The 25549-nt window shown below is 33.7% G+C and overlaps 7 protein-coding genes across 7 annotated transcripts; 2 read left to right on the top strand and 5 right to left on the bottom strand.

The window, feature by feature from the left end:
• Window positions 1–6870: 6870 nt before the first annotated feature.
• NAEGRDRAFT_67254 (uncharacterized protein) lies at window positions 6871–14862 on the bottom strand (the record flags this gene model as incomplete). Its single annotated transcript, XM_002677487.1, has 1 exon — window positions 6871–14862. One exon carries the CDS (start codon window positions 14860–14862, stop codon window positions 6871–6873), a length of 7992 nt encoding a protein of 2663 aa, XP_002677533.1.
• Window positions 14863–15218: 356 nt separating this feature from the next.
• NAEGRDRAFT_67253 (uncharacterized protein) lies at window positions 15219–15626 on the bottom strand (the record flags this gene model as incomplete). The annotated part of the gene is made up of 1 exon (XM_002677486.1): window positions 15219–15626. The coding sequence occupies one exon, from the start codon at window positions 15624–15626 to the stop codon at window positions 15219–15221; it is 408 nt and encodes a 135-aa protein (XP_002677532.1).
• A 356-nt stretch (window positions 15627–15982) lies between these two features.
• On the top strand, window positions 15983–16972 carry NAEGRDRAFT_67252 (uncharacterized protein; the record flags this gene model as incomplete). Its single annotated transcript, XM_002677562.1, has 1 exon — window positions 15983–16972. The coding sequence occupies one exon, from the start codon at window positions 15983–15985 to the stop codon at window positions 16970–16972; it is 990 nt and encodes a 329-aa protein (XP_002677608.1).
• A 144-nt stretch (window positions 16973–17116) lies between these two features.
• NAEGRDRAFT_48877 (uncharacterized protein) lies at window positions 17117–17725 on the bottom strand (the record flags this gene model as incomplete). Its single annotated transcript, XM_002677485.1, has 1 exon — window positions 17117–17725. The coding sequence occupies one exon, from the start codon at window positions 17723–17725 to the stop codon at window positions 17117–17119; it is 609 nt and encodes a 202-aa protein (XP_002677531.1).
• Window positions 17726–17898: 173 nt separating this feature from the next.
• Window positions 17899–20907, bottom strand: NAEGRDRAFT_67250 (uncharacterized protein; the record flags this gene model as incomplete). The annotated part of the gene is made up of 2 exons (XM_002677484.1): window positions 17899–18927; window positions 20092–20907. 2 exons carry the CDS (start codon window positions 20905–20907, stop codon window positions 17899–17901), a joined length of 1845 nt encoding a protein of 614 aa, XP_002677530.1.
• A 49-nt stretch (window positions 20908–20956) lies between these two features.
• Window positions 20957–23620, bottom strand: NAEGRDRAFT_79647 (VPS10 domain-containing protein). Its single transcript, XM_002677483.1, has 2 exons — window positions 22654–23620; window positions 20957–22611 (listed from the first exon to the last, which is right to left on the bottom strand). The coding sequence occupies exons 1-2, from the start codon at window positions 23516–23518 to the stop codon at window positions 21104–21106; spliced, it is 2373 nt and encodes a 790-aa protein (XP_002677529.1). The 5' UTR covers window positions 23519–23620; the 3' UTR covers window positions 20957–21103.
• A 475-nt stretch (window positions 23621–24095) lies between these two features.
• NAEGRDRAFT_79646 (uncharacterized protein) lies at window positions 24096–25534 on the top strand (the record flags this gene model as incomplete). The annotated part of the gene is made up of 1 exon (XM_002677561.1): window positions 24096–25534. The coding sequence occupies one exon, from the start codon at window positions 24096–24098 to the stop codon at window positions 25455–25457; it is 1362 nt and encodes a 453-aa protein (XP_002677607.1). The 3' UTR covers window positions 25458–25534.
• Window positions 25535–25549: the final 15 nt, after the last annotated feature.

The following is a 25549-nucleotide window of genomic DNA, read 5'->3' as shown; positions in this document are numbered from 1 at the left end:
GATCTAGTGCAGTTATCCAAGTCTCTCGAACAAAACAAACAGGATCTTTGTCACACCATTTGTGAGAATGAAAAGAAAATTGAAGAATTGCTGGGTGAGGTTGAAAATTTAACTGGAGAAAACCTTGGTAAAGGTGAAGCACTCTTCAAAACCGAGCAGCAAGTTGCCGAGGCTATGAAAACAATAGAAAATCTTAGTGAAGATTTAGCACACAGAAATGATGAATTGAGAGGTCTACATGTACAAATTTTAGAAGTTGAGAAAATGTATGATAACTTGAAGGATGAACATGAAAAAAGGATTGAAGATATGCGGTTGGAAGATTGCCGTTTAGCAAAGGAAAGAGAAAGACTGTTGGAAGAAATGAAGAATGAAGTGAAGAAGGGAAAAGAAATGGTTCAAGAGAAACAAGCAAATATTTGTGGAATGGAAAAGATCAACACTGAGCTATCAAAACAAATTCAACAATTATCATCTGAAAGAGATTCTATTCAAGAAACTCTTAAGAAGGAATTTCAAGTATCAAAAGACAAACAATCGGTTATCGATAATCTCGAGCACACTAATCAAGAGTTGAAAGAAAAGATTAGCAATGCTGAAACAACATGTAACGCTAAAGAGAAACAAATCAATATTCTCAAGGACCTCATGAGCACTCAAAAAGAGCAACTCAAAGAAAATGCTAATGAAGCTAATTCAAGAATGAAACAATTAGAAGAATTTTCAAAAGAAAACGGCAGATTGTTGGAAGAAATGAAGAAGTTGGAGAATGAAGTGAAGAAGGAAATAGATGACTCAAGAGAAACAAGCAAAGATTTGTGAAATAGAAAAGATCAACACTGAGCTATCAAAACAAATTCAACAATTATCATCTGAAAGAGATGCCATTCAATTCACGCTCAACGACGAAATTCAAGTATCAAAAAACAAACAATTAATGATAGCCAACCTTGAATCCTCCAACCAAGAGTTGAAGGAAAGCATTAACAATGTTGAACAACAGAAGACTATGTTGGATCAATATATATCTCAATTAAATACAGAAAAGGACAATCTTCAACAAGCAAATTATGAAACAATAACAGGATTAGAGAAAGACTTGACCCAAATCAAAACTCAGAACATAGAGTTGGCTAATAATTTAGAGTCTAAACAACTTGATTTACTTGAACAGCAGTCACGTATTAAACAGTTAGAAAACAAAATAATAGATCTTTCTGGAGAAAAGAAAACCCAAAAGGAAGTCATGGAAAACGAAAAAACAAGATTGTCTAAAGAGATTCTTGATAAATCTAAGGAGGCTGACTTATTGACTAAAGACAAAGCAGAAATACAGACAACGTGTAATACTCAAGAAAAGAAAATCAAAGTTCTTCAAGATGTTATGAACACTCAAAAAGAGCAACTCAAAGAAAATGCTTCAAAAATTAAGCAATTAGAATCAGAGAAATCAAAACTCCTAGAAGAAGTGAAATATCTTGGTAAAACCATTAACACATTGAAATATGAACTCAAGGATGCTACCATGAATGTTAAGAAGCAAACAGATAAAGTGAAAGAACTAGAAAAGTCAATTTCAATTCTGAAAGAGTCAGAAAAGAATTTAAATAATGACAAGAAGAGCCTTGAGAGTGATAGAGAACAAATAATAAGACAGCTTGAAGATGCAAGGAATGAACTGGAACAGAATAAGAATAGGTATGATGATTGTGTATTGAAACTAAAGGAATCTATTACTGTATTGGAGAAGGAAAATGAAAAGAAGAGTGAAGAATTTTCTAAAGAAAAGGACAGACTGTTGGAAGAAATGAAGAATTTAGAAAATGAAGTAAAGAAGGAAAAGGAAATAGCTGAGGAGAAACAAGCAAAGATTTGTGAAATAGAAAAGATCAACACTGAACTCTCTGAACAAATTCAACAATTATCATCTGAAAGAGATGCCATTCAAAAGTCTCTCAATAATGAAATTCAATTATCAAAAGAGCAACAATCAATAATGGAGAACCTTCTTGAGACTTCTACTAAAGAGCTTAAAGAAAGGATAAGCAACACTGAAACAGCATGTAATGCTAAAGACAAGAGTATCAAAGTTCTTCAAGACCTTTTGAACACTCAAAAAGAGCAACTCAAAGAAAGTGCTAAAGAAACCATTTCACAAATTTCACTAATCAAACAGTTGGAATCAGAGAAATCAAACCTGACAGACAATATTAGACAAAATGAAGATTTGCTGCTCAAGTTATCGGACGATAACCAGGCTTTATCAACAGCAAACAATCAATTAGAAAAAGAAAACACTCGTATTTCACAGGAGCTACAAAATATACAATATGGTTTCAGAAAAGAAAAGGAACTTTCAAATCAACTGGCATCCTCAAATATTACCCTTCTTGATAAATTGAAACATCTTGAAGACACAGTGCAAAACCTCACCAAATGTAATCAAGAATTGGAAACAGTTGTAAACAATTTACGTGAAAATGTTCGACAAGGCGAGATTAAACTTGCTTCGGTTATTAATGACAAACAGCAGGAAGATGATAATCGCCAACGAACATTGGAGGATCTTGGTCAAACTATTAATAATTTAGAATCTCAATTCAAAGACGCTACCAACAATTTAGAAATGTACAAAGATAAAGTGAAAGAGCTGGAGAGGGCCCTTGAAACACTGCAAGAGTCAGAACAGAATTTAAAGAAAGATATAGAAGAAATAATAAGACAGCTTGAAGATGCAAAGAATGAATTGGAACAGAATAAGAATAAGTATGGTGATTGTGTATTGAAACTTGAAGAGTCCATCAATGTATTGGAAAATGAAAATGAAAAGAAGAGTGAAGAATTTTCTAAAGAAAAGGAAAGACTGTTGGAAGAAATGAGGAAGTTGGAGGATGAAGTAAAGAAGGAAAAGGCAATAGTCGAGGAGAAACAAGCAAAGATTTGTGAACTCTCTGAACAAATTCAACAATTATCATCTGAAAGAAATGTTATTCAAGAAACTCTTACCAAGGAAATTCAAACATCAAAAGAAAAACAATCATTTATAGAGAATCTTGAATCCTCCAACCAAGAGCTGAAAGAGAGCATTAACAATGTTGAGCAACAGAAGACTATGTTGGATCAATATATATCTCAATTAAATACAGAAAAGTATAATCTTGAACGAACTACTTCTGAAGCAATAACAAGATTGTCTAAAGAGATTCTTGATAAATCTAAGGAGGCTGACTTATTGACTAAAGACAAAGAAGAAACACAGATAATGTGTAATACTCAAGAAAAGAAAATCAAAGTTCTTCAAGATGTTATGAACACCCAAAAAGAGCAACTCAAAGAAAATGCAAAAGAAGTTAATTCACACAATTCAAAAATTAAGCAATTAGAATCAGAGAAATCAAAACTCCTAGAAGAAGTGAAATATCTTGGTAAAACTATTGATACATTGAAATATGAACTCAAGGATGCTACCATGAATGCTAAGAAGCAAACAGATAAAGTGAAAGAACTAGAAAAGTCAATTTCAATTCTGAAAGAGTCAGAAAAGAATTTAAATAATGACAAGAAGAAGCTTGAAAGTGATCGAGTAGTTCTTCAAGAGAAGCTAGATATTTTGAAAATTGGTTTGTTGAAAGAAGAAACCCTTCGTGCAAATGCTGAAGAACGCTTTAATGAAGCAGAAAATACTAGCGTAGAGTTGAAACAGAGAGCACAACAAGATACTCTCTGTATTGAAGATTTGAAAAAACAGGTTCAAGTACTTGAACAACATAATTTAGATCTTGAGGCAAAGAAATTGGCACTAAGTGAAAAGCAAGAAGAAATAATTAGACAGCTTGAAGATACAAAGAATGAATTGGAAAAGGCAAGACAAGAAATGGAACAGAATAAGAATAAGTATGATAATTGCGTATTGAAACTTGAAGAGACCATCAATGTATTGGAGAAGGAAAATGAAAAGAAGAGTGAAGAATTTTCTAAAGAAAAGGAAAGACTGTTGGAAGAAATGAGGAAGTTGGAGGATGAAGGAAAAGAAAATTGTCGAAGAGAAACAAGCAAAGATTTGTGAAATGGAAAATATTAACACTGGCCTTTTTGAGAAAAAGCAAACATTAGAAACTACCAACAACGAGCTTACAAACTCACTAAGCAATTTGGAAGATCAACTTAATCGAATGAAAAATGAGCTTTACGGCAAGAATTCCACAATGGATATGTTGAAAGATAAAATATTAACCTTGGGAAATAATATTGCAGAAAAAGAAGAACTCTTACAGGAAAAGGAATCGAAATTATTTTCTATGAATGAATCGATCAATTCTAAATGCAAGGAGTTTGATCTATTTAGAAAAGTCCAAGAGGAGAAAAATCAAGAGTTAACTGAAAAGTACTCTCAATCACAATCAGAAATTCTAAAATTAAAGGAGTCACTTGATGACTGCACCTCACAAGTCCAAGATCAGCAAAACACAATTGAATCCACCAAGGATGAAAATCTACAACTACTTTCACAAAAGGAAGCTCTCGATAACGAGCTTTCAAATTCAAAGTCTGATTTGTCACATCAAATGCAGAAGTACAAAGAGCTCGAACAACAGCTAATAGAAATGACTACTATTGCAGAAAATGAGAAAATTAATTTTATTTCCCAAAATACCACCCTTACTGAAAAGTTATTGGATACGGAAGCAAGGATTCAAGATATTACATCCTCTCTAGAAGAATTGAAATCGAAGAATGACCAATTACAACAAGAATGTTCTGTTCTTAATAATGAGATTGTAGCTCTCAAAGATATTAATAAGGATTTATGTTCTAAATTGGAAGTTTCTGATTTGAACATTGAAAATCTACAAAAAGTTATTTCAGATACAGATGGAAAGTTGAAACAATTGGAAAACAAATCGTCTGCTATCGAAAAGGAAAGGGATGACCTCAAGAAAGAAAAAGAAGACATTAAAGCTAAAATACAAGGTATTCTTCATTCAAGCGAGAGTGAAGTTGAAAACTTGAGAACTACTATTGATAAATTGCACGAAGAAAAATCTAACTTGGTAATCTCACTAACAGAAAATATCCAATCTGAAAAAGATGAAAAGCAAGCAATCTTGGATGAAACTGAAAAGCTCAAAAACCGTGTTAATGATCTCGAAAAAGACAACTCGAGACTAAAAGAAATCGTATCTGAGAATACTGTATCAAGAGTCAAAACTGAGAGTTTCATAGAGGCACAACAGCATAGGGTGAGAGATTTAATGCACGAAAACAGTGAGTTGCAACAAGACTTGACAAATCTGAAAAAAGATATATTAAATCTTCAAGAGGAACTCAATTCTCTTTTGGAAGATAAATCTTCAAGAGAAATCAAGCTTAAAATTCTTGAAGAGGAGGCCAAGAATGCAACAGAACAATTGGCCGTTATAATATCTGAGAAGGCCAATCTATCCACTCAATTATCTGAAAAGGAGAACTTGATATGCTCCCTTAAAGAAAAGTTAAGCGAAAGGGAAGAACAAATCACTAGAGAAAGTAACTCTGTAAGAGAATTACACAAAGATCTTGTTGATATCAAACAGTTGATGATTGAAAAGAATCAAAAAGAAGAAGATTTATCCAATGAGCTCGCAAATGTCAAGCAGGAATTAGAAAAATCTCTTGAAGGCATTGAACGTGCAAACTTAGAAGGTGAATCCAAGTTACAAAGAGAATCAGCAGTTAAACAAGAACTTGAGAAGGTGGTAGAGAGTTTGAAGCATATAGAAAACGAACTTTCAGAGGAAAATAGAAGCTTGACAGACTTGAAAAATCAAAATCAGAAAGAAATTGGAGATTTAAACAACTTCCTTAAGAAATTTGAAGAAGAGCTTACACAAAAAAACAAAGAGATAGAAAAAATTATGAATGAAAAGAAAGAATTTGAAAAGGAAATGAACCTGTATAAACAGAATATGGAAATTGACTTGAGCAAGATTGAGATGGACCTTTTGGTTGAAAAAGAAGAAACAAACAAGCTTAAAGAGTTGGTTAATTCAAAAGCAGAATTGCTGGAAAAGGAAAAATCAAAAGTGAGAACCAAGGGAGAGGAGTTTAAAGAATATCAAGAAAAATCGGTTGAAGATATTGGGCGCCTTAAGAATGATTTGGAAACATTTAAAGATTATTTAGAAAAGGAAAGGAAAAAAACAAAACAGCTAGAAGAAGGTATTTTCTTGCAGACAGAAACTTTAAAGTTGCTAAAAGATGAAATGCAAAAGGTATTTAATGAGAAGAAAAAAGCAGATGCTGAAATGAAAATAAGAGAAGACGAGCTACGATCAATTTTAGAGAAGGAAAAGAGTCAGGCAAAGAAGGAGATTCAACTCTTGCAGGAGTCTATGAAAGATTTACATGGTATTCTCCAAGAGAATGAAAAATTATCTCAATCTCAAAAGGAGCTACTTGTTGACAAGCAAGAAGCGTTGGAAAAGTTAAAAAACCAAAACGCAAAGGAAAGTTCAGAACTAAGAGGAACAATTGAAAATCTGAATGGGGAAATATTACGCCAACAAGAAACCGTCAAGACTCTTACGGACGGTATACAAGGTTTGGAAGCTTACACAAAGAAACTCGAGAATGATTTGAAATTTGCTATTGGCCAACTTGAGCAATTAGCTACTATCATGGCAGAAACAACTAAAGAAGGTTTATCAATCTCCCAAGGGCATATGGATATTCCACAATCACCTTTGAGAGAAGATTATTTTTACCCAATTCCTTCTTCACCTCCTCAATTATTAGATGAAATTGAGATCAAGTTAGCTAGCTTGCAAAAAGCTTTTGCTGCTGTTTCCTACGATCAAATTTCACCAAGATCACCAAGGAAATAATAAACTTTTATTGTGTTTCAAACTTGAATACATTGCCCAATAAATTGGTGACTTGGTTCATTGTTGGACGATTTTTTTCTTCTCGAGCAAACATTGACAAGATGATGGAAACTATTTCACTAGAATATGATGAGTGTATCCTTGATTCTAGCAATGTGAATACGTCTTTTTCAAACTCATACTCCTCAAATAATGAATTGACCTTACTCTCCATATCAAACGACATTAGTTTGTACATTACACACGCAACCTGGAATGTATCTTCAGACGTAAACTGGTCACTGGTAGATTTGATTGCATTTTCCTTCACAGCTTTGGTAAAATTACCAAACTTATAAGAACTTATAGCAGATCCAAACGATTGGTCTTGCACATCATGTTCTATTTTGAGTGAGTTTCTGGATCTCGAATCTGTAAATTCACCCAAACAAATATCAATTTTTTGTGGTGTAAATTGTCTTACAAATATGTTTTCCAACCTGATATTCCTGTGACACAATCCACATTCATCATGAAGATACGAAAGAGCTTGGGAAAGTTGATACAATATCTGACCAATATGAATCTCATCAAATATTTGGTTTTGTTGAATTCGCTTGAGTAGTAATTCATTCAAATTTCCAAGCTCGAAATATTCAAGAGCTAAACAAACTGCCTTAAGACTTGTATCAACAAACACCTCGTGTAACTTGACAATATTAGCATGTTGAGTACGAGACATGTTCGTATACTCTTTCACAATAACAGAGGATGATGAATTAATTTCCTCAAAAGAAGAAAATCCAATCTTCTTAATACACACAACCTGACCTGTACTAATATTATTAGCTCTATAGAGAGTATAGTTGGAGTGAATGGAAATGGTTTCTAATAATTGATATTGTCCATTCAATAGCTCAACATTCTCAGTCACTCGTTGATTGATATTCTTTTCAGTTTGTTGTTTTTCTGATGAAGTATCAGAATTCTTATCAGATGAAGAATGATCTGAAATTCCAATTGGAGAATGAGATCCAGATGCCTTATAGGTAAACTCTGTCATATTTGGTGTATTTTCCTTCTTTCCTCTTCCTCTACATTTTCCAATAATGAACAACAATACCAGGAGTGAACAGCATATAAATATCAAACCAACAGTTGACAAAATGGTGGCCAAAGCTATGGTCAAGGTGTTATCCTGAAGAAGTGGACCTTTCACATTATCACTATTTTGTGGCAGTGGTCCTATAAAAATACCTTCATAGGTATAAATATACAAGTTTCTATTCAAATCTGAGAGTGCCACTAAGCATACCACTGCTGATTCGGATTGGAATGTTGTGTGATTCTTTGGTTCTTCCTGGAAGGAAAATGATCTACATTGGGCTCTTGTCTTACTATTCAATTGGATTGGGAAGGTAATGTTGACATTTAGTGAAGAATCGGTAAGTGGAATGGAATTCTTCGTTAGTGCAACTTGTACATTAGGAATAGAGGTAGCTTGTTGTAATGTTCTACTTGTTTTGGATTTGGTTTGATAAATTAGAGCACTCACTTCAAATAGAGAATTCAAAGAATCTGAACTAATTTGTGAAGGAAGATTGAGTGAAAGTGTACCGAGATTGATTGGCTCTGAAATTTTTCTTCCCAACACATTCAAGTTAATGATTTGATAATTTTCAAGAGTAGTATTGGAAAGTTTGGAGAAGTTTGAAACCAAATAACCATTCTTCATCTTTCCAAACAAATTCTGTTGATTAACTATTCTCAATTTGTTGAATAATTGAGTTTGTAAATCAGTTGCTACTAGTGGAATAATTCTGTCAACAATAGTAAATATATCATTAATACTACTACTTGGATTAGTTGATGAAAAGTCTTGTAATATATCCAACGTAGAGTTGATCAGTCCATAGACTCTATCTCTATTTGTTTGTGTGGTATTTGAAAATTGTTGCAAGAATTGATTCATTATCGGTAAACTTCTTCCAATATACGTAGAATCCTTATTCTGTTTAGCATAGCCAACGACTTTTTCGAATATATCCAGCAAGCTCAAACCCAACTCTGTTCTATATTCATAATTTGGTACAATACTCGAGTCAGCACCAAGAATTGACATGAAGGTGATGACACTGTTGACATAATCAAATCCTAAACTGTTTGGAGAAACTTCTTCATTGAGAAGATCCTGAACTTTTCTTGTTAAATATTGATAAAATTCTAAAGATGTTTGATAAACTTGTTTTGGATGTTTGAGTTGGATTGGGAACTCTGTTGTCTTTTCACTATTCCAAACATCATTAGTTTTGACTTGAAGTTTGGCATTTTGTAAAAATCCAATTCTAGTAAAGAATGCTCTCTTTCTTCCTTTGGAAAGCTCTAATTGATGAGTACCATTCGTTATGAGGAATTGATAAGTATCTAAATCTAAATTATTGGATAAACATGAAATTGTAAATTCTGTTTCATAAGCAATTCCTTCTTTTGGAGTAATAGCACAATTGATATTATAGTTTGGTTCTAATTGTACATAGAAAGATTGTTCAATATAGGTTACATGTCCTTTAGCATTCCTTGATTGAACTCTCAGAATGTAGAAAGATCCACTATCTAAAAGTGAAGCATTCAACAGGGCTTGTGAAAAGGTCAGATCATTATATTGTTGAACTATTGGAAGAGACGTGGATTGTGATTGGCCTTTCTTTGTTAACAGGAAATCAACTTGTTGAACTGTGCTGCTATCAGAGTCAACCAGAGAAGACAATATCAATGAAGATTTTCTTCCCATTACTTTAGGAATGAATGTTAAGAGCTTGAGTTGCATACTTGTGGAATATTGAATCTTGAGGGAGGCCTTTCCTAATGAACTAGTAAATCTAATCTCGTATGGTTCTTGCTCTTTGATTCCCTTGAAATATACTGCTGAACTACTTCCATCCTTCGCGCCTTGCACAGAAGTGTTAGTATTCAAATTAATCAATTGTATAATATCAGAGTTAGAACTGGTAATAATTGAATATACTTTAGAGGAAGTGTTGAATTGACTCAAAGTGACTACAATGGAATTATCTTGTTGAGTATTGACATCCAAATAGTATTGAATAACACCCTTATCTCTAATCTTAATACACAGTTGTTTGCTCTCACTGCTACGCAGGGAATATACAGTAGAACAACCCTCTGCAAAACTTTTCAAATTATGAATGTAGTTTGTAGTTATATTTCCAATGTCAGGATTGAAAGATGACCTAATAGAAGACCCCTTAATAGGAGCAACACTAAAGGCAATATCACATGAGGCAAAGGATTGGCATTCAATTTGAGATCCTCCATAATTGAATATTGCTTCTCCAGAGTTGGAAGATTGATTCAAAAGCAATTTAGTGGAATATTTGGTCAAAGTATTGAATGTTGAATCGGCAACTTGCAAAACCAAATTAACAGCTCCATTAGAAATTACATTTTGTCTTGTTTTTGCTCCTAAATTCAGTTTGATAATTGACTGATTGGCAAATGAAGAAAGTTGACTGTTAATAGTTGGATCATCACTTTGCCATGATAGACCTAAATTTGAGAGAGGTGATGCAGTGACAATGAGCGGTTCAACCACAGCAGGGAAATTCACACTTGAGAAACTAGTTCTTAATAGAATTTCTGGACTGGTTGACTTTCCTTTAGTGTCAAGCACTTGATATTGTGAAAATGATTTCGAAAGGATGCTACCAATAGTCGAGGAAGATAGTAATACAGTATTGTTCATAACGTTCCTGTTCAACATGATTACAATATCAACAGAGTTCACAAAACAAAATGCATCAACTCCAATGGTATCAATAGATGCAGTTGCTAATAAAGATGCACATTCAACTTTGGACAAACTCTCTGTTTCTATTAGAGCAGAGAGTTGCGATCTTGGTAAACTGCTCATAGATTCACTGGTGGATAGCCATGATTTGTCCTCAGAAACATACATGACCTTATTTTCACATCTTGTGCCACTAAATCCTGCATTACAAACACAATTATTTGAGGTTGGACACTGACCGTATCCACTGCAGACAGTCTTATCAGTGGATGCAATTCCAAAACATTGGGTGAAACTGCAATCATTTCCTTGGAAATTGTTGGTACATGTACAGTTATCAGTTTGCTTACAAGTTCCCTTTGAAGAACAAACAGTTGGTAAATAGTGAGGAATTGAATAACAATAGATTGGATATGCTTGTTGTGAGTTGGAGGATATTTTGATAACTGAACTATTTGTGGCCACAGTATTGATGGACATGAAGAGTTGAACTGATTTGGTTTGTGTTGATGTGAAATCAGTTGCAAATTTACATTGAATACCACCACTCACAGAATAGGTAACCTTGGAAAGAGTTGAATCTCCAAGAGAGCAGTACACTCTGTCCATAATTAACTTTTCATCGTCACTAATTGAAGTTGCTGTTGATAAAATTCTTGGCATGTTGATGAGTAAATTATCAGTGGAATCTCTGGAGGAAATTACCTTTCCAATTGGTGATTCTCTCACAAGAAGATACTTTAATGCAACTTGAGAAATCTCCAGTCCTTTAAACAATACTCTAATTTCATATTTGAAAATGGACTGGGAAGTGGCAACGTCCAAGTTGAGTGAAAGAGTAGACATGTTTAATCCTCTGGTAATTTGTGGGAATCTGACTTGTTTCTGATTGGTTAGCAGATCAGTAAGTTGAATAGCAAGTTTTTGAGTATTTTCAATTTGTAGAGCAGTGAACAAGCTATCTTCAATATTAATCTGCAACGAATAGGTTGCTTGTGTTTGAGGCAATGTTCCAATATAAAAATCAGTAGATTGAATGAGAGACACTCCAACAGGTTTGATTTCTCTTGTTTTAACAAAGGTGAACAGACTTCTCGAAGATATTTCAAATGTGGTATTTCGAATAGAAGTTGTGATAAAAGAATCAGTTTCACCTTCTCTGCTTACTACATTTTGACATTGAACTCTGGTACTGGAAACAAATTGGGCACTATATGACTCTCCAAATATGTTACAGAAAAAGTTGTTTGGACTCAGTAAGGTATAAGGAATATCAAAGGGAGAACTCAATACCAAGTCAATCATGAAATTTCTACTGCTGGATGGAGTGAGGAGTGTGATATTTCCATTAGGGAAAGTGAAAATATTTGTTTGTGGAGTATTAAAGAAATAAATCTTACTCTGAGTGCTGATCACAGAGTATGAAGTGTCATTGGTTGAATATTTTCCAAGAACTGTCAAATTATTCCAGCCGGCTACTGAGGTTACAAGTGGAAATGAAACCTTTCCATCTGACCCAACAGTTGGTGTATAACGAATGGAATTAATTTCTATTTGTAAATTTCTTTTCAATTGTTCAAATATCAAATCTTGAGATGTAATTTCGGTTGTAATATTAGTAAATCCACTGATACCAAAATTAGGAGTAAATAGGAAGGATATTGTTGGTAGTGAGGGAGATGTCAATGAAATACTGTCTGATATTTGTAAATAAACATTATTTCCCATATTAAGCAATAATTGGAGAGTATTGTTTGTGGAAAGGAATCGATTGTCAATATTACATGTATTATCAGTACTATTCAAAGCAGTTCTCAATGTTGGACTCTCATTATATTGGCAAGTTAGCTGAGATTTCAATGAATCTATCAGGTTTGGTTGAATACTGAATGCGGTCTTCATTTGTCTCGAATTATCAATGGTACTCGACAAGGATGTAAACTTGACTTGCTTCAAGAATTGAATAGAAATTGTGTTGGTAAAATCCACATAGTCATTCTGAGATTTTACCATAAATTTCAAATTTGCCTTTTCAAATTGAGCCACTGCCAAGGTTGCAGAAATACTTGTACCTGATGAAACTGTAAATGGTAAATAAGAAGCAGCTCCATTTTGATTTGTTGCTTGCAATTTGACATCCAAAGAGCCCATTGTTTTACCGATTGTTAAAGACAAAGCAAACGATCCCTTGGTTTGCTCATCTGTTGTAATCACCCTGTATTGTGAAGAAGTTGTAAGTGTCCGTGTTTCAATAAAACTCAAATCCAAACTTCTTGAAATGTTATAGAAAATAGAGTTGCTGTATCTATAGACAAGTACTACTGTCGTGTTCCTCTCTGAAAATGGAACATTTTGACATGTAATCTGATTACCATCAATATTGGTAGCAAAATTTTGTTGAGCCACTCTACACATAATAGAGCTGACATATTCCTGTGGGAAATTATACGTGGAATTCAATAATCCTGTCAATGTTAGTGTACCTCTACCATTATTCAAAGTACTGCTATTGAATAAAATTGTACTATTCTGAATACTGATAACCAAAGAATCATCAAAGAAGAAAGTCTTGACAGAATTCATAGAAATCAAATCATACCTGTTCTGAGCAGTATTATTGAAATAAATAGTGATATTATTCCATCCTACAGTGGTTGAAAACAAGTCTGCCGTATAGACATTATTGGAATTCTTCACTGGCCTTTTCGTTCCACCAACATCAACAACCAGATTCTTATCGATAACACTCAGCAGTGTACTTGGCATGTTAAATGTCAAAGTGGATGTAATACCAGCATAATTAATTACACCAACATTGTAATTGGAAGTGAACAATAACTTTGGTATGCTCACATAGGATTTGAGAAGGATAGTCTCGGAACCACTGGCATAATTCAATGTATACTCTGTGGAATAGTTCATCAGAGCTTGTTTGTTAGGACAGGTAGTAAATCCTGTCGAAGAGAGAGTTAGTGGTGTCGATCTGGAAATGTTCATAACAGATGAAGTAGTTCCATTATCGAAGAGAATTGAATTGGAAAATCCTGCAAAATCCAAAGCTTTGAAAAAGCTCAAACTCTGAGAACCTGTGGCTGATGCTCCACCAAAGAGAACATTCGATGAGAGAAGTGTGAATAAATTCCTTGTCAGAGTTGCAATAGGAACATCTGTTTGGCTGCCACAATCACTGCTTTCACTATATCCCTGATCAATGATAATATCCCTGAAGGCATAAATGGTCGAAGGTGAGCTGCCAACAATCTTGTATGAATAGTCCATCTGATGAGGTCCTGTAGTGCCCATGAGCCAAACCAACTCCTTACTAGTGATGGAATATTTGAGATGGAATAAATCGTACTGATCTGTAGAAGTTGTTGAAGTGAGAGTTAGCTGTTCTGATGAGCTAGTGGATTTGGTGAATGACAAAGTTGATCCGCTGAAAACTCCCATAACATAGCAAAATTCACCATTTGAAGACAAGTGCAAATTCTGTGGTATGACTTTAGCATTATTACCATTATTAGTATAGATATATTGAATAGATCCAGTCATATCCAAAATAGCAATGAACATGTTTTCGTAATCTTGACTCGAGGATGAAGTGAGAGCAATTGAACCATTACTAATGGAAATGTCTCCTCTGTATGTTCCTACAATGACAATACTCGTATCAACCACTTTTGAATCTCTCACTGTAATGTAATTTCCACTCGAAAATAAATAGGTTTGTGTCCATTCCATTCCATTGGTGTTAAACTTTGAAATGAAAATTCCTTGATTTGTATTGATAATTCCTGCAAATATTTGAAATTGAGTACTCGTTCCTATTGAAATAATTTCTGAACTTTGAATCGTTTCTGTATTGCCACTTGGTGCAAATTGAATAGATGAGTCAACCTTACCAGTTGACTTTTGAACCTTAAGTGCATACGCCTCACTCGTTAATGATGTTGCCAAAACTACAGAGTTATTAAATCTATCGGGAGATATGACTCCTATAGCACTTGTATCAATACTGCCACTGAATTTACCTCCCATATAAAAGTAATCATCCTGTTGACCACGTATAGTATTACATGTTTGAATATTCGAGTTGGTAATTGACCATGATGAAGAGTAGGGCAACTCTTGGCCAATAACCATCCATCCAATAGAAGCTATAGATAGTATTATAAAAAGTAATATAGATTTCGGTGAGAGTAACTGTTTCATCTTTTTTTGTAACTTAAAGATTCTGAATCAATTAGAATAAAATCTTTTTTTGTTTCATAAATCATAAGATATAGTCCAATAATTGAGCATTCCCAAAAAATCGACAACAACTTTCCATATAAAATTACCATATTTAGTATGTTTGTTGATGAGTAATCAGTTCATAATTATCAAATAACTTTTGAAGCTCTTGCGACTTGCTGAAGTACGATACATTTGTCCTGGTTTGTAAACTTCGTGTTTAACAATTTAACTACAGTGACATAAAGTTCAAAAGAACTCAAAGATCCTTCAAACCAGAATTGTCCATTCAATTGATATCATATCCAATTTCATGAACACTATTATCAACCAATCTACCAAAAAAACACCATATAAAACATTAACGCCAAAACAGTTAGAGCAATGATCACCTGTACAATTAATTTAAAACTCAAATTAAATGTCGTATGATGCATTGTATCAACTTGATTTTCGTATTGATGAAGAATTTCAACTTGCTTGGCTAGCCTCTTCTCACTCTTCTCAATTTCAATTTCAAAGGCTTTGATTTCTGATTCCGAGTACTTGTTCCTATTGATTTCAACGTCCTTCTTTAATGTATCCAACAATTCACGTTGTTCGTTAATTCTTCCTCTGATTTGTTCAATCTTATCCGAGTTGTTGTTATTAATTTTGGAAAAGGCTGAGACGACTTGGAAATACTCTCCAAACCTTCTCATCACGTAGAGTGAAAGTTGTTCTAATTGTTCTAGATTATACATTATTTTAGCTAAAATGTGATGGTGTGGGATGATATTTTCTTCTTCTTTTTAAATATTAATATTTAGAAATAAATTAACGGTAAAAAATATTGGGAAATGATCAACACCCGAATTTATTCTGAATTTTCTTTCAACTCTACCAAAAGCCTTCCTGTAATCATACCAGCTGATATGATTGTTGTTAATAATCTGTTATTGCTGAAGGGATTTTTCAAAAACGTTTTGATGGAAAATTCCCTTCGCTGGAATTTCCTCCCAACAGAATTCCTTCGTTAAATAACTTTCAAAAGATCTTGTTAAGTTTGCTGATCAAATCTTAAAAAAAGGACAATAAGACTTTGCAGCCATAATTATCAATGTTTGGATTTGTGGCCAATAATGATCAATATATGAGCCTAACCTTTGCTGAAGAATGTAAAGGGAAGAGCTTTGAGGAGTGGAGGTGGGAATTTTACTCAGTCTTTGAGAAGGATAGGAAGGAAGAAAGAGATGGACTACTTGTTGCTGAATATTTGCAAACAAGGAAATTTAGAAAGGTTCCTCTAACACTGGAATCTAACAATAATTTACCACTACTGTTTGATTCATCGTTTTCTACTGAATATTTCACACTCCCCACTTCTGAAGAAGAGAATGAAACACCACGAGTCAAAGAATTAATTATAACAGACGGTTATAGATCATTTTTTAATAATGATCTGTACTCTGATTTTACTATTAAGTTTATGAAACAAGGGAAAGAGATTAACAGCTTGAAAGTACACAAAATGGTGCTTGCAGAGAATAGTGACTTTTTCAAGAATATGTTTTCATTGGGTATGATAGAATCGAATAGTAATGAGCTGATTGTCGACTTGGAGGAAGAGAAAGAGTATGCATTCGTTAGAATGATACAATCAATCTATGATCCCACGATATTATTCAGAGACATGTTTTTAAATTATGAATTGATACTATTATTTGATAAGTATGGATTTGATACTCATAAGAGAACCTTAATTAGAAATGTGTTGGCCACTCGCGATAATATTTCATTTTTCCAATACATGTTCAATAACTTGTTTGTTTATGAAATTGTAGTTGATGGCCATTCTAACGAACTGATTCAAGCAATCAATAGGAATCCAAATGTATTGGCAAGCTACCGTGATCTTGCCCCTGACCTACTGGTCAGATACTCTAAAAAATCCTTTTTAAATGAGTTTCAATGGAATACCTTTTCCTTTCTTTATTCAGCAGTGGAAGACAAACATTTGAAAGAAGAATGCTTTGCTATTGCACAGAGAAAATTTTCAACGCCTTTAGATTTTAAAGTCAGAAGACAATTTTCAAATTGGAAAGATTGAAGAAATGTGACAAATCATCAAGTTACACCAAACTCAAACAAATAATCAAAAACAAATTATATTATTAGGAGAATTGTACAATTTCTCTTCCGTTAGATATTAATTTTATTTACATTTATTACTACATCCTAGTTTTTTTAATCTCTATTTGTGGTTGACCAAAAGAATTAATAAAGCAACCATCAAACAAAGTAAGCCTAAATTGTGAAGGGTAAAAACCAACTCAAAGATACTTCTGCTCTCTTCTTTAGAATGCATTTCCTTCTCATCATATTCTTCATCTTCTATTAAGAATGGATCATCTCCATCATATTCCTCAAAACATTTAACTCCATGCTCTGCCAAGAAAGGATCTGTCACTACTCCAGCATCCAATAATGAGTTAGCCTTAAAAACGTCAGTATCTTCCACAAGAAATGGATCCACCTCATCCTCATCAAATTCATCAACTTCATAAAATGGATCTCTGTCATCTACAAGGAATGGATCAACATCTTTCAACAAGAAGGGATCAATATCAGATATTGTGAATGGATCAGATTCGTTATCAAGAAATTCGTCTACTTCCGAGAATGGATCGGAGCAATCATCTTCTTCCTCATCAATGGTATTATTGATAATGTTTTCGAATGGGTCTTGTGTAATTTCCTCCTTATTTTCACTGTCTGTATCAAAGTATTCAGGCATTGATGAAGCCTTCCTATACATTGGTGAGGCTATGTATTCTGTTGCAGTTTGATAGGAGAGTGCCATTTTTTTTTTGTTTGATTTTTAGGCTTCACTTTTGACAATCCAATTTTTGCTGGAAGTCTAAAAAATGGCGCCATAATATTTTTGTGTATTTACAAAAAAATAAAATTTAGTTATTATTATATTAACAATACGATTTACAGTATATTAAACAATTTCTTTTATTGGTACATTATTTACAAATTCTTCTTGTTATTTCTTGGAGTTGCCACTTTCTGTTGTACTGGTTGTTGTGGTTGCTGATGTGGTTGATTAGCTCCAGGTCCAACAGAAGCTGTGCTGAAGTGAGCATCTGCTTCATAGTTTTTGAGTCTTTCAACAACTTCAAGCTTACTCACAATGGCAGCCTTCAATTTGTTTTCCTTAATTTCAAGCTTTTCCTTCAATCGTTTGATTAATTCATCCTTATCCTGTTCAGTGCTTGGTGAAGTACTTGTTGAAGAACTGGAAGGCGTGGTAGCTGTTGTATTGATGATTGGTAGGTTGTTGATGAGATTTTGATCAGATGGAATCTTTTTCAAAGATAACTTGAGTTTCTTTTCCAATAATTCAATCTTCTCCTTCAATCGCCTATTTTCTTCCTTCTCCCTTGATGGTGAAGATTTGAATGTACGAGGGCTTCTTTGCTTTAACATTTGGATTTCCTTCTCCATTTCAAGCTTTTCTTCTGTTAATCTCTTTACATCCCTTTGAACAGTTTCATATTCATCATAGATTCTTTCCTTCTCCTTTACAGACTTATTAAGCTTTTCTTCAGTGCTAGCAAGAACAGTTCTAATAGTATTCAAATCGTTTTTAAGATAAGTAATTCCTTCATCTGCTTGATTAACAATACTACTCAAATTGTTAATTTCAGCCTGGTCAACTTGCAAAAGTTGATCTTCAGATTTCACTAATTCTGTCAATATCACAACTTCATTATCCTTTTCTTTCAATGATTCTTTCAAGTTCTTTGCCTCTTCAGAAAGAGTTTCGGTTTGAGACTTCAAACCCTTAATTTCTTCCTCTAGGCTAGTTATCTGTTCATCTCTTTCTTCCATGCATTTCAAAAGCTTGCTGTTAGACTCCTTTACAACTTTCAGTTCTGCCTCTAATTCTATTGACTTGTCTTCCATCAACTCATTATTCATTTCGGAAAGTAAATTTTTGAGTTCAGTAATAGTTCTTTCGTACTCTTCAATCTTTTGTTTTTCTTTTTCCAATTCCTTTTGGTGTTGGACAGCTAAATTATTCAAGCCATCATTAATTTGTTGCAATTCAATTTTCTTGTCTCCCAATTGCTTCTTTAGAGATGCAACTTCTTCCAATTGCTTCTTTATATCTTCAACTTCTGTATGTATATCTTGCAATTTGGTTTCAAGTGTTGTAACAGTTTCAGATAGAACCTTGCTTTCTTCTTGCAAAAATTCAATACTTTGGTCCTTGTTTGATCTTTCCTCCTCCAAAGATTTGATTTTTTCTTCAAGTTCTTCATTTGTATTCTTCAATGTTGAGATCTCTACCAATACATTTCTGATCTTTTCTGTTTGGCCGTTTAATCTTTGAGTTTCATCATTAAGTGCGTTTTGAATAGCATCTCTTTCAGATGATAATTGTTGAATTTGTTCAGAGAGTTCAGTGTTGATCTTTTCTATTTCACAAATCTTTGCTTGTTTCTTTACTTCATTTTCTAAATTCTTCATTTCTCCCAGCAATCTTTCCTTTTCTTTTGAAAATTCTTCGGTCTGCAAGTCCTTCTCACTCTTCAATTCACTGTGCATTTCCTCAACTTTCTTGAGTTGTTTTTCTAATACTACCTTTGATTGGACGACTTGCTTCATATCATTGATTTGGTTATTGATTTCTTGTTCAAGCTTTTTGAGTTGAGCAGAACATAATTCATTCTCCTTTTCAAGTCTGAGTTTACAATTCGAAAGATCTCTTAATGTTTGTTCTTTTTCATTTTTTAGTTGGGCATGCAATTTTTCAAGTTCTGCAATTTGCTCCTTAGATTTCTTCAGCGAATTGTCCAAGTTGGTAATATCCTTGCTCTTAGTATCCAAATCCTTCTTGAATTGCTTATTCTCATTCTCCACAACTTTCAATTTTTCATTGGTATTCTTTAGTTCATTGTCTTTCTTATTGAGAGTGTCTTGGTATTCCTTCTTGGATTTTTCAAGCTTGTCCTCGATTTCTTTCTTTTGAGTTCTCAATGATGTTGTAGATTTTTTTTCGTTTGCTAAATCGTTTTCTAATTGATTCTTCTTGGTCGTCATTGTTGAAAGGTCATTTTCTAGTAGATTTTTCTCGCTTGTCAATGTTGTTGAAGTTTGCTTTTCATCTGAAAGATCTTGCTCTAATTTTTCCTTTTCAGTATTGAGTTCTTTAACTTTTTCGAGAACCTTTACTGTTGCCTCTTTCAATTTCTTTTTCAATTCATCTGTCTCTCTAGTTGCCTCTGCCATTTTCTTCGAGTAATCATCTTCTACTTGAACAAATGTACAGAACATTAAATACAACCATCCCAAAGCCAATGCCATCAAACCATAAAAAACTGATTGGATGAATGAGTGATGGCTGGAATGTGTTGGCTTCAAGGAAATGGAAAAACCAGATGGACCCTCAATACCTTGAGGATTTCTGATAAATTCCAAAATTGAATTTGCCTTCTCTCCAAGATTGGTGATTTGTAATTGTAAAAATCTCTTAACACTTTCTTGATCCAACTTTAGCTTTTGAACTGCAAAAGCAAAGGCCTGATGATAAATGATCATTTCATGAACAGTTTGAATGCATTCTGTTGAATTACCACAAATTGCATCAAGTTTTGGATCAACAATTGTTTGCTTTGGAAGAATTTGAACATTTTCGGAATGAATAATAAGGTTGTTGCATCTTCTTTCCAAGGCTTGCTTTTTTTGATTGGAAACTAATTCGTCTATCTGCTTAATTACATTCTCAGCACTACCTTCTAATGATTCTGAACCACACTTCTTTTCAACAAGACATTTTTCCTTATATTGGCTCAAAGCCTTCTCAAAGTAGAAATTCTTAACAAGTTGAGAGGAACAATCCTTTGAGAGTAAGCCGAGATCGATATTTGGTGATGATGATTGATTCAATGTTCTTTCTTGATTTAAATACCACCACTGTGAAGCAATAAGCACAATAAGGATAAGGATTGGAACGTGAAATATGGAAGACATTTTCTTATTTTTTTGCGTGTTTGTGTGTAAAATTGGCGCCAACCCTGAGTAACAAAAATAGAGAATTTAATTGTGTGTAATGTTCGTTCAGTGCATTTTCTCCTTGAACGAACATGCTCAATAATAATTTGTTCACTCATGTAGAACATAAAGAATTGGATGTCGGAACTTTTCTATCTATTATTATCAGATCTGCTTAATGTTTAGATGATCCAAAAGAACCTGGATGCATTTCTTCTGGTGCTTCTTCCTCTTCCTCAATAACATCAAGGCCAAAATCTTCATCATCTTCGTCATCGGATTGAATTCTGTTGTCTTGGAAGGATGATGGTTGATTTCTCTCAATGTCTCGACCGAATGCAGTATCAGGGGTATTCATATCATTGATGAGCTGATTGTATCTATATCTCATCTTGTTAGGATTGAATAATTGTTGTAAAAATCCACTTTGTTTGTAGAAAAGCAATGCACCAAAAGTCAATACCATAACAAAGAAGAGAACAATAATGAATACAGCCCAATTACTCATTGATTTTGGACAATCTCTCTTAATAGGATCTAATTGACTGCTCAAACCTCCATTACAAGTATTTCCAGGAATTCTGGCATATCCTCTAGATTCATTATAGTAATTTTCTGTTTGGCATGAGGAAAGAGATGGAGCCTTTGATTCCTCTTCCAATTTGGCATTGATTGCTACACAACTAAATTTGACATCATCAATTCTCTTCTTCTCATATCCATAGTCACATTCATAGTCAGCATATGTACACTCACAATTTGTGATCTTGACAGGTTTTCCTTCAGTGAGACTTGGATTGAAACACATGGAAGTTCTCTTTCTCCTGGTATACTCAACAACTCTACCCAGTAAGCACTTGGAGTTATAGTTGTGTGGTTTGAAATATTCATAGTCACTGTTTTGGTCGTATGGATTGTTGATACCAGTGCATTCCCTTTGGTGAACCTTGGAAAAATCAACACGAATGACAATATCTCCTGATGTATCAGCAGAACCATGAATTAGAGCATATCTGGCCAATTGATCAAACTTTTCATTGGCATACATCTTATTAATTCTATAGGTTCTGAGATGTTCTGTGAAATTGGTTGTTACCCAAGTATTGGCCTCATCCAAACTGTACCTGAGTGTATCAGTTGGTCTATTATTCTCAGCAATCATCATAATTCCACCATGATCAAGAATTTCATAGACATGAGAACCTTTAGCCACTTCAGTCCAACTCAATCCTCCGTCTCTACTCATGTAAGTATTGATAGTTCCTCCTTCCCATAAATATTCTCCAACATTACCATTTGCGAAAATGATACCAACTGCATCCTTGTGTGAATGAAGTCTTGGATAGTTTGGATTAGTACCAGCAGAAAATCCATGAAGGTGCAACTTGCAATTACCACTTGGACAATTGATTAACTCCTTATTGGCTCCATACTTTGGTGGTGTAATGTATCTCCAAACCGACTTGTCGAAGGTAATGAGAGTTTTAGTTTTACATTTCCTTGTACAATCTTCATAGCCATTACAATTGTTACATTCGTACAACTCCATAGTATTCATATCATAGGTTTGAACTTGATTGGCAAGATAAACACCTTCCAATGATTTGACTTTGGTAAAATCAGCATGATTGCCATCTCTTCTGTTATCCCATAATGTTTGTTTATATCTGACACCACGAGCATCTAAAAGAATATAAGTATTATATATTCAAATTATCAACTTACCTGAAATGAAAACTTTACCATACTTGGAAGAAGTTGAAGATGAGGAAGTAGCTGATGATTGTTCTTGTTGAACATTAATCAATACAGCACCTTCGCTTCCATCCAAAATAATGAATGATTTTTCAATGATATGGTTTTGAGTGGATTGAGAGATTGAAACTCTATTGAAAGAACGTCCATTATCAGTACCAACAAAGAGTTTGGCCATGTATTTTTCTTTTTGGTATTTTTCTGTTGCTTCCTCAATGGTCGCAACGAAAAGGAATGGTCCATACATCATGAATTCTCTAGCATGGCGAATAATCTCATTATCATCCTCATCATTTCTAGAACGACTGTCCATATTGAAAAAATAGCTAATTCCATCACTTTCCTTGATACCTAACAAGAGAGTATCGGAATAGAGTTTTGATTCAGAATTTGCAAATGAAATTTGTTTAACACCTGACTTTAAAAAGTAGAAATTACTAGCCAAAGTTTCACTGAGATACAATCTATTGTTACTCATTAAAACTAGTAAAGTGTTATGAATTTTTGGATGGAAAACTACTTTGGTCACAATCGGAGCTTGTTTAGCATCAGAATTATCATTTGGAAATGGTCTTTCTACACAATTAATTCTATCAATGTCAAATTCATTGGCAGAATTGAGATCTGTGCAAATGTAAAACAACTTTTTCAAATTAGAAATTAAAATAAATACGTTATCATCAAAAGGATGTCTAGCAATGGTTTGAATACATTTTGCTTCTTGACAATTTCTAGCCTTTTGATTAAAATTTTGAAAGTGAACACCCTTGTCAGCACTCAAATAAACATATTTATCTGTATGAACATAAACTGTACGTCTGTTTATGAACTGCATGGTAGATATTCTTCCCTCGAGAGGATTCAATGTAAACTCTTGAGAATTTATGGAAGATAACAAACATGACAATAATAAAAGTGATATGAAAATGAAAATTCTAGAGTATTGATAATGTTGAGAAAGAGATGAACACCGGAACAGTGCTAAAGATGATCTCTGATGTGTTAGTGATGATGTTTTAAATGTTTCCTGTAGAGGTAGACGAAACATTTTTTTGAGTTGTCTATTGTCTACAAACACACCACGTAATGTTGTTATTGCAATTAATGAGTGATTATAATGGATGGAATCTTGATTTTAATCATCCAATGTACAAGGAAAATTAGTGAATCAGGTAATATGATTATTTGTCATTCATAAACTTGCCTCGAGAAACAAATTACCGTTATCATATTGCTACTCTGAACATGGTGAAATAGAACAATATCAGTTTCTATTCGATCAAAACGACGTCGTATCAGACACGTTTCTCGAGATTGATTATTAATAATTATATTTAATAATTTTAAAAAAGCCATACTAGTAGTTTTATAAGAGAGGTTCAACGTATTCCAAATCTTTTTATCATAAATAAATGCCAGAACACGTCGACACTAAGATTGCCGATGAGTCCTCTCTGATCATACCCTCATCTCCTGTAGAGGAAGAAGAAGAAGAGGAATTTCTGGAGGTTGAGGGTTTGGACTTGATTCAACAAGATAGTATTGCTCCACCACCAATAACAACAACAGTAATTGATGAACCTACTACTTCAACGACAACAACAAATGGCAACAATACTGAAGATGTTGATGGTGCAGTGAGTAAGAATAACCAAACAAAAGAAGTTGATACAACTGATGATGCGGATAAAGTTGAAGAATTGGTACGAGAATTAGAGCAAGTACATCCAACAACAAGTACCACTGAAAGTGAAGATAGCAAGTTGATAGAGCAAATTGATACAACACCATCAACAACAACAACCAGTACCATTAGTAATTCTGTTGCAACAACAAGTGCAGAAAATCAACATGTTATGGATCCTTCATCACCAAATGCTCTCCTCGAAGAATTAGACCACATCTTTGATACACCTCTCCTAACACTTCCTCAACATCAACAACAACCACTTATCCATCAACCAATCTTTACTCAGAGTTGTTCATCTTCATCTTTGACCATTCCACTCAAAGACTTTTCTCTCAATTATTGCTCCAAAGTCAACAATTTTCAGAGAAGAAAGCGTAAGGATCATCCTTCACCAACACTGTACGAACAACAAATCAAACAACACACTAAGAGAACTAAGACCAATCCAATCTATCAAAACATTCCCATCAATTTTGTCAGCAATTCTGCCTTCCTTTTGAGTAATGTTATAGAATCTTCCGTTCCATATAACAATACAACAGTTTGCTATGATGACCACTCTACTCATCAATGTCCTTGGCTTGATTTATTGTCCACAGGCAATAGGGAAGAGTTGGTATTAGATGAAAGTAGTGTTCTTTTGGGCAAATTGCAAAAACTCTCCCTTCTTCAAAATACTTCCTCTTCATCATCATTAATTGTTACTAATAATTCACGATATAGTCTAGTGACTGATCCATATTGTACTATTATGAGGATTGGTGGAAGAATTTATAGAGAAACCTATGAAGATCGTTCATCTTGTACATTCAATGCTCTTATTAATTGTGGAAATGATAACAAATTCCTCATGCTTCAACTTCAAAACAATGCTCTAAATGATAACATTTTCACAGTCTATGCAAGATTTGGACAAGTGGGTAATACTGGACAGACCTATTCGAGATTATTTGATAATATTGCTCATGCCAAACAATTCTTTGTAGATTCACTGTTGGCTATAACAGGTTCTGCTACTGTTTCTTCCCAATGCTCAATTGCCTCTAGAGTTTGCTATGATATCCCATCCATTTCCTTCTTTTAAAGTGATGAATTAGTTCATTTTCACAATTCAAACTTTTTCAATTCAAATATTAAATGTATTTTAAATAAAATTAAAATACCAAAGAACCACAA

Source organism: Naegleria gruberi (assembly GCF_000004985.1).
Source record: "Naegleria gruberi genomic scaffold NAEGRscaffold_22, whole genome shotgun sequence".
NCBI lineage: Eukaryota > Heterolobosea > Eutetramitea > Acrasida > Naegleriidae > Naegleria > Naegleria gruberi.
The sequence above is the reverse complement of the archived record's forward strand: the minus strand, read 5'-3'. Positions and strand labels throughout refer to the sequence as shown.

What these genes read in the sequence shown, in the direction of transcription:
- NAEGRDRAFT_79647 (XM_002677483.1), bottom strand. Translation starts at nt 23,518, where the DNA reads ATGCAGTTCATAAACAGACGTACAGTTTATGTTCATACAGATAAATAT. An exon ending in TGGTAAAGTTTTCATTTCAG is followed by an intron (nt 22,612 to 22,653) that starts GTAAGTTGATAA and finishes ATATTCTTTTAG; the next exon opens with ATGCTCGTGGTGTCAGATAT.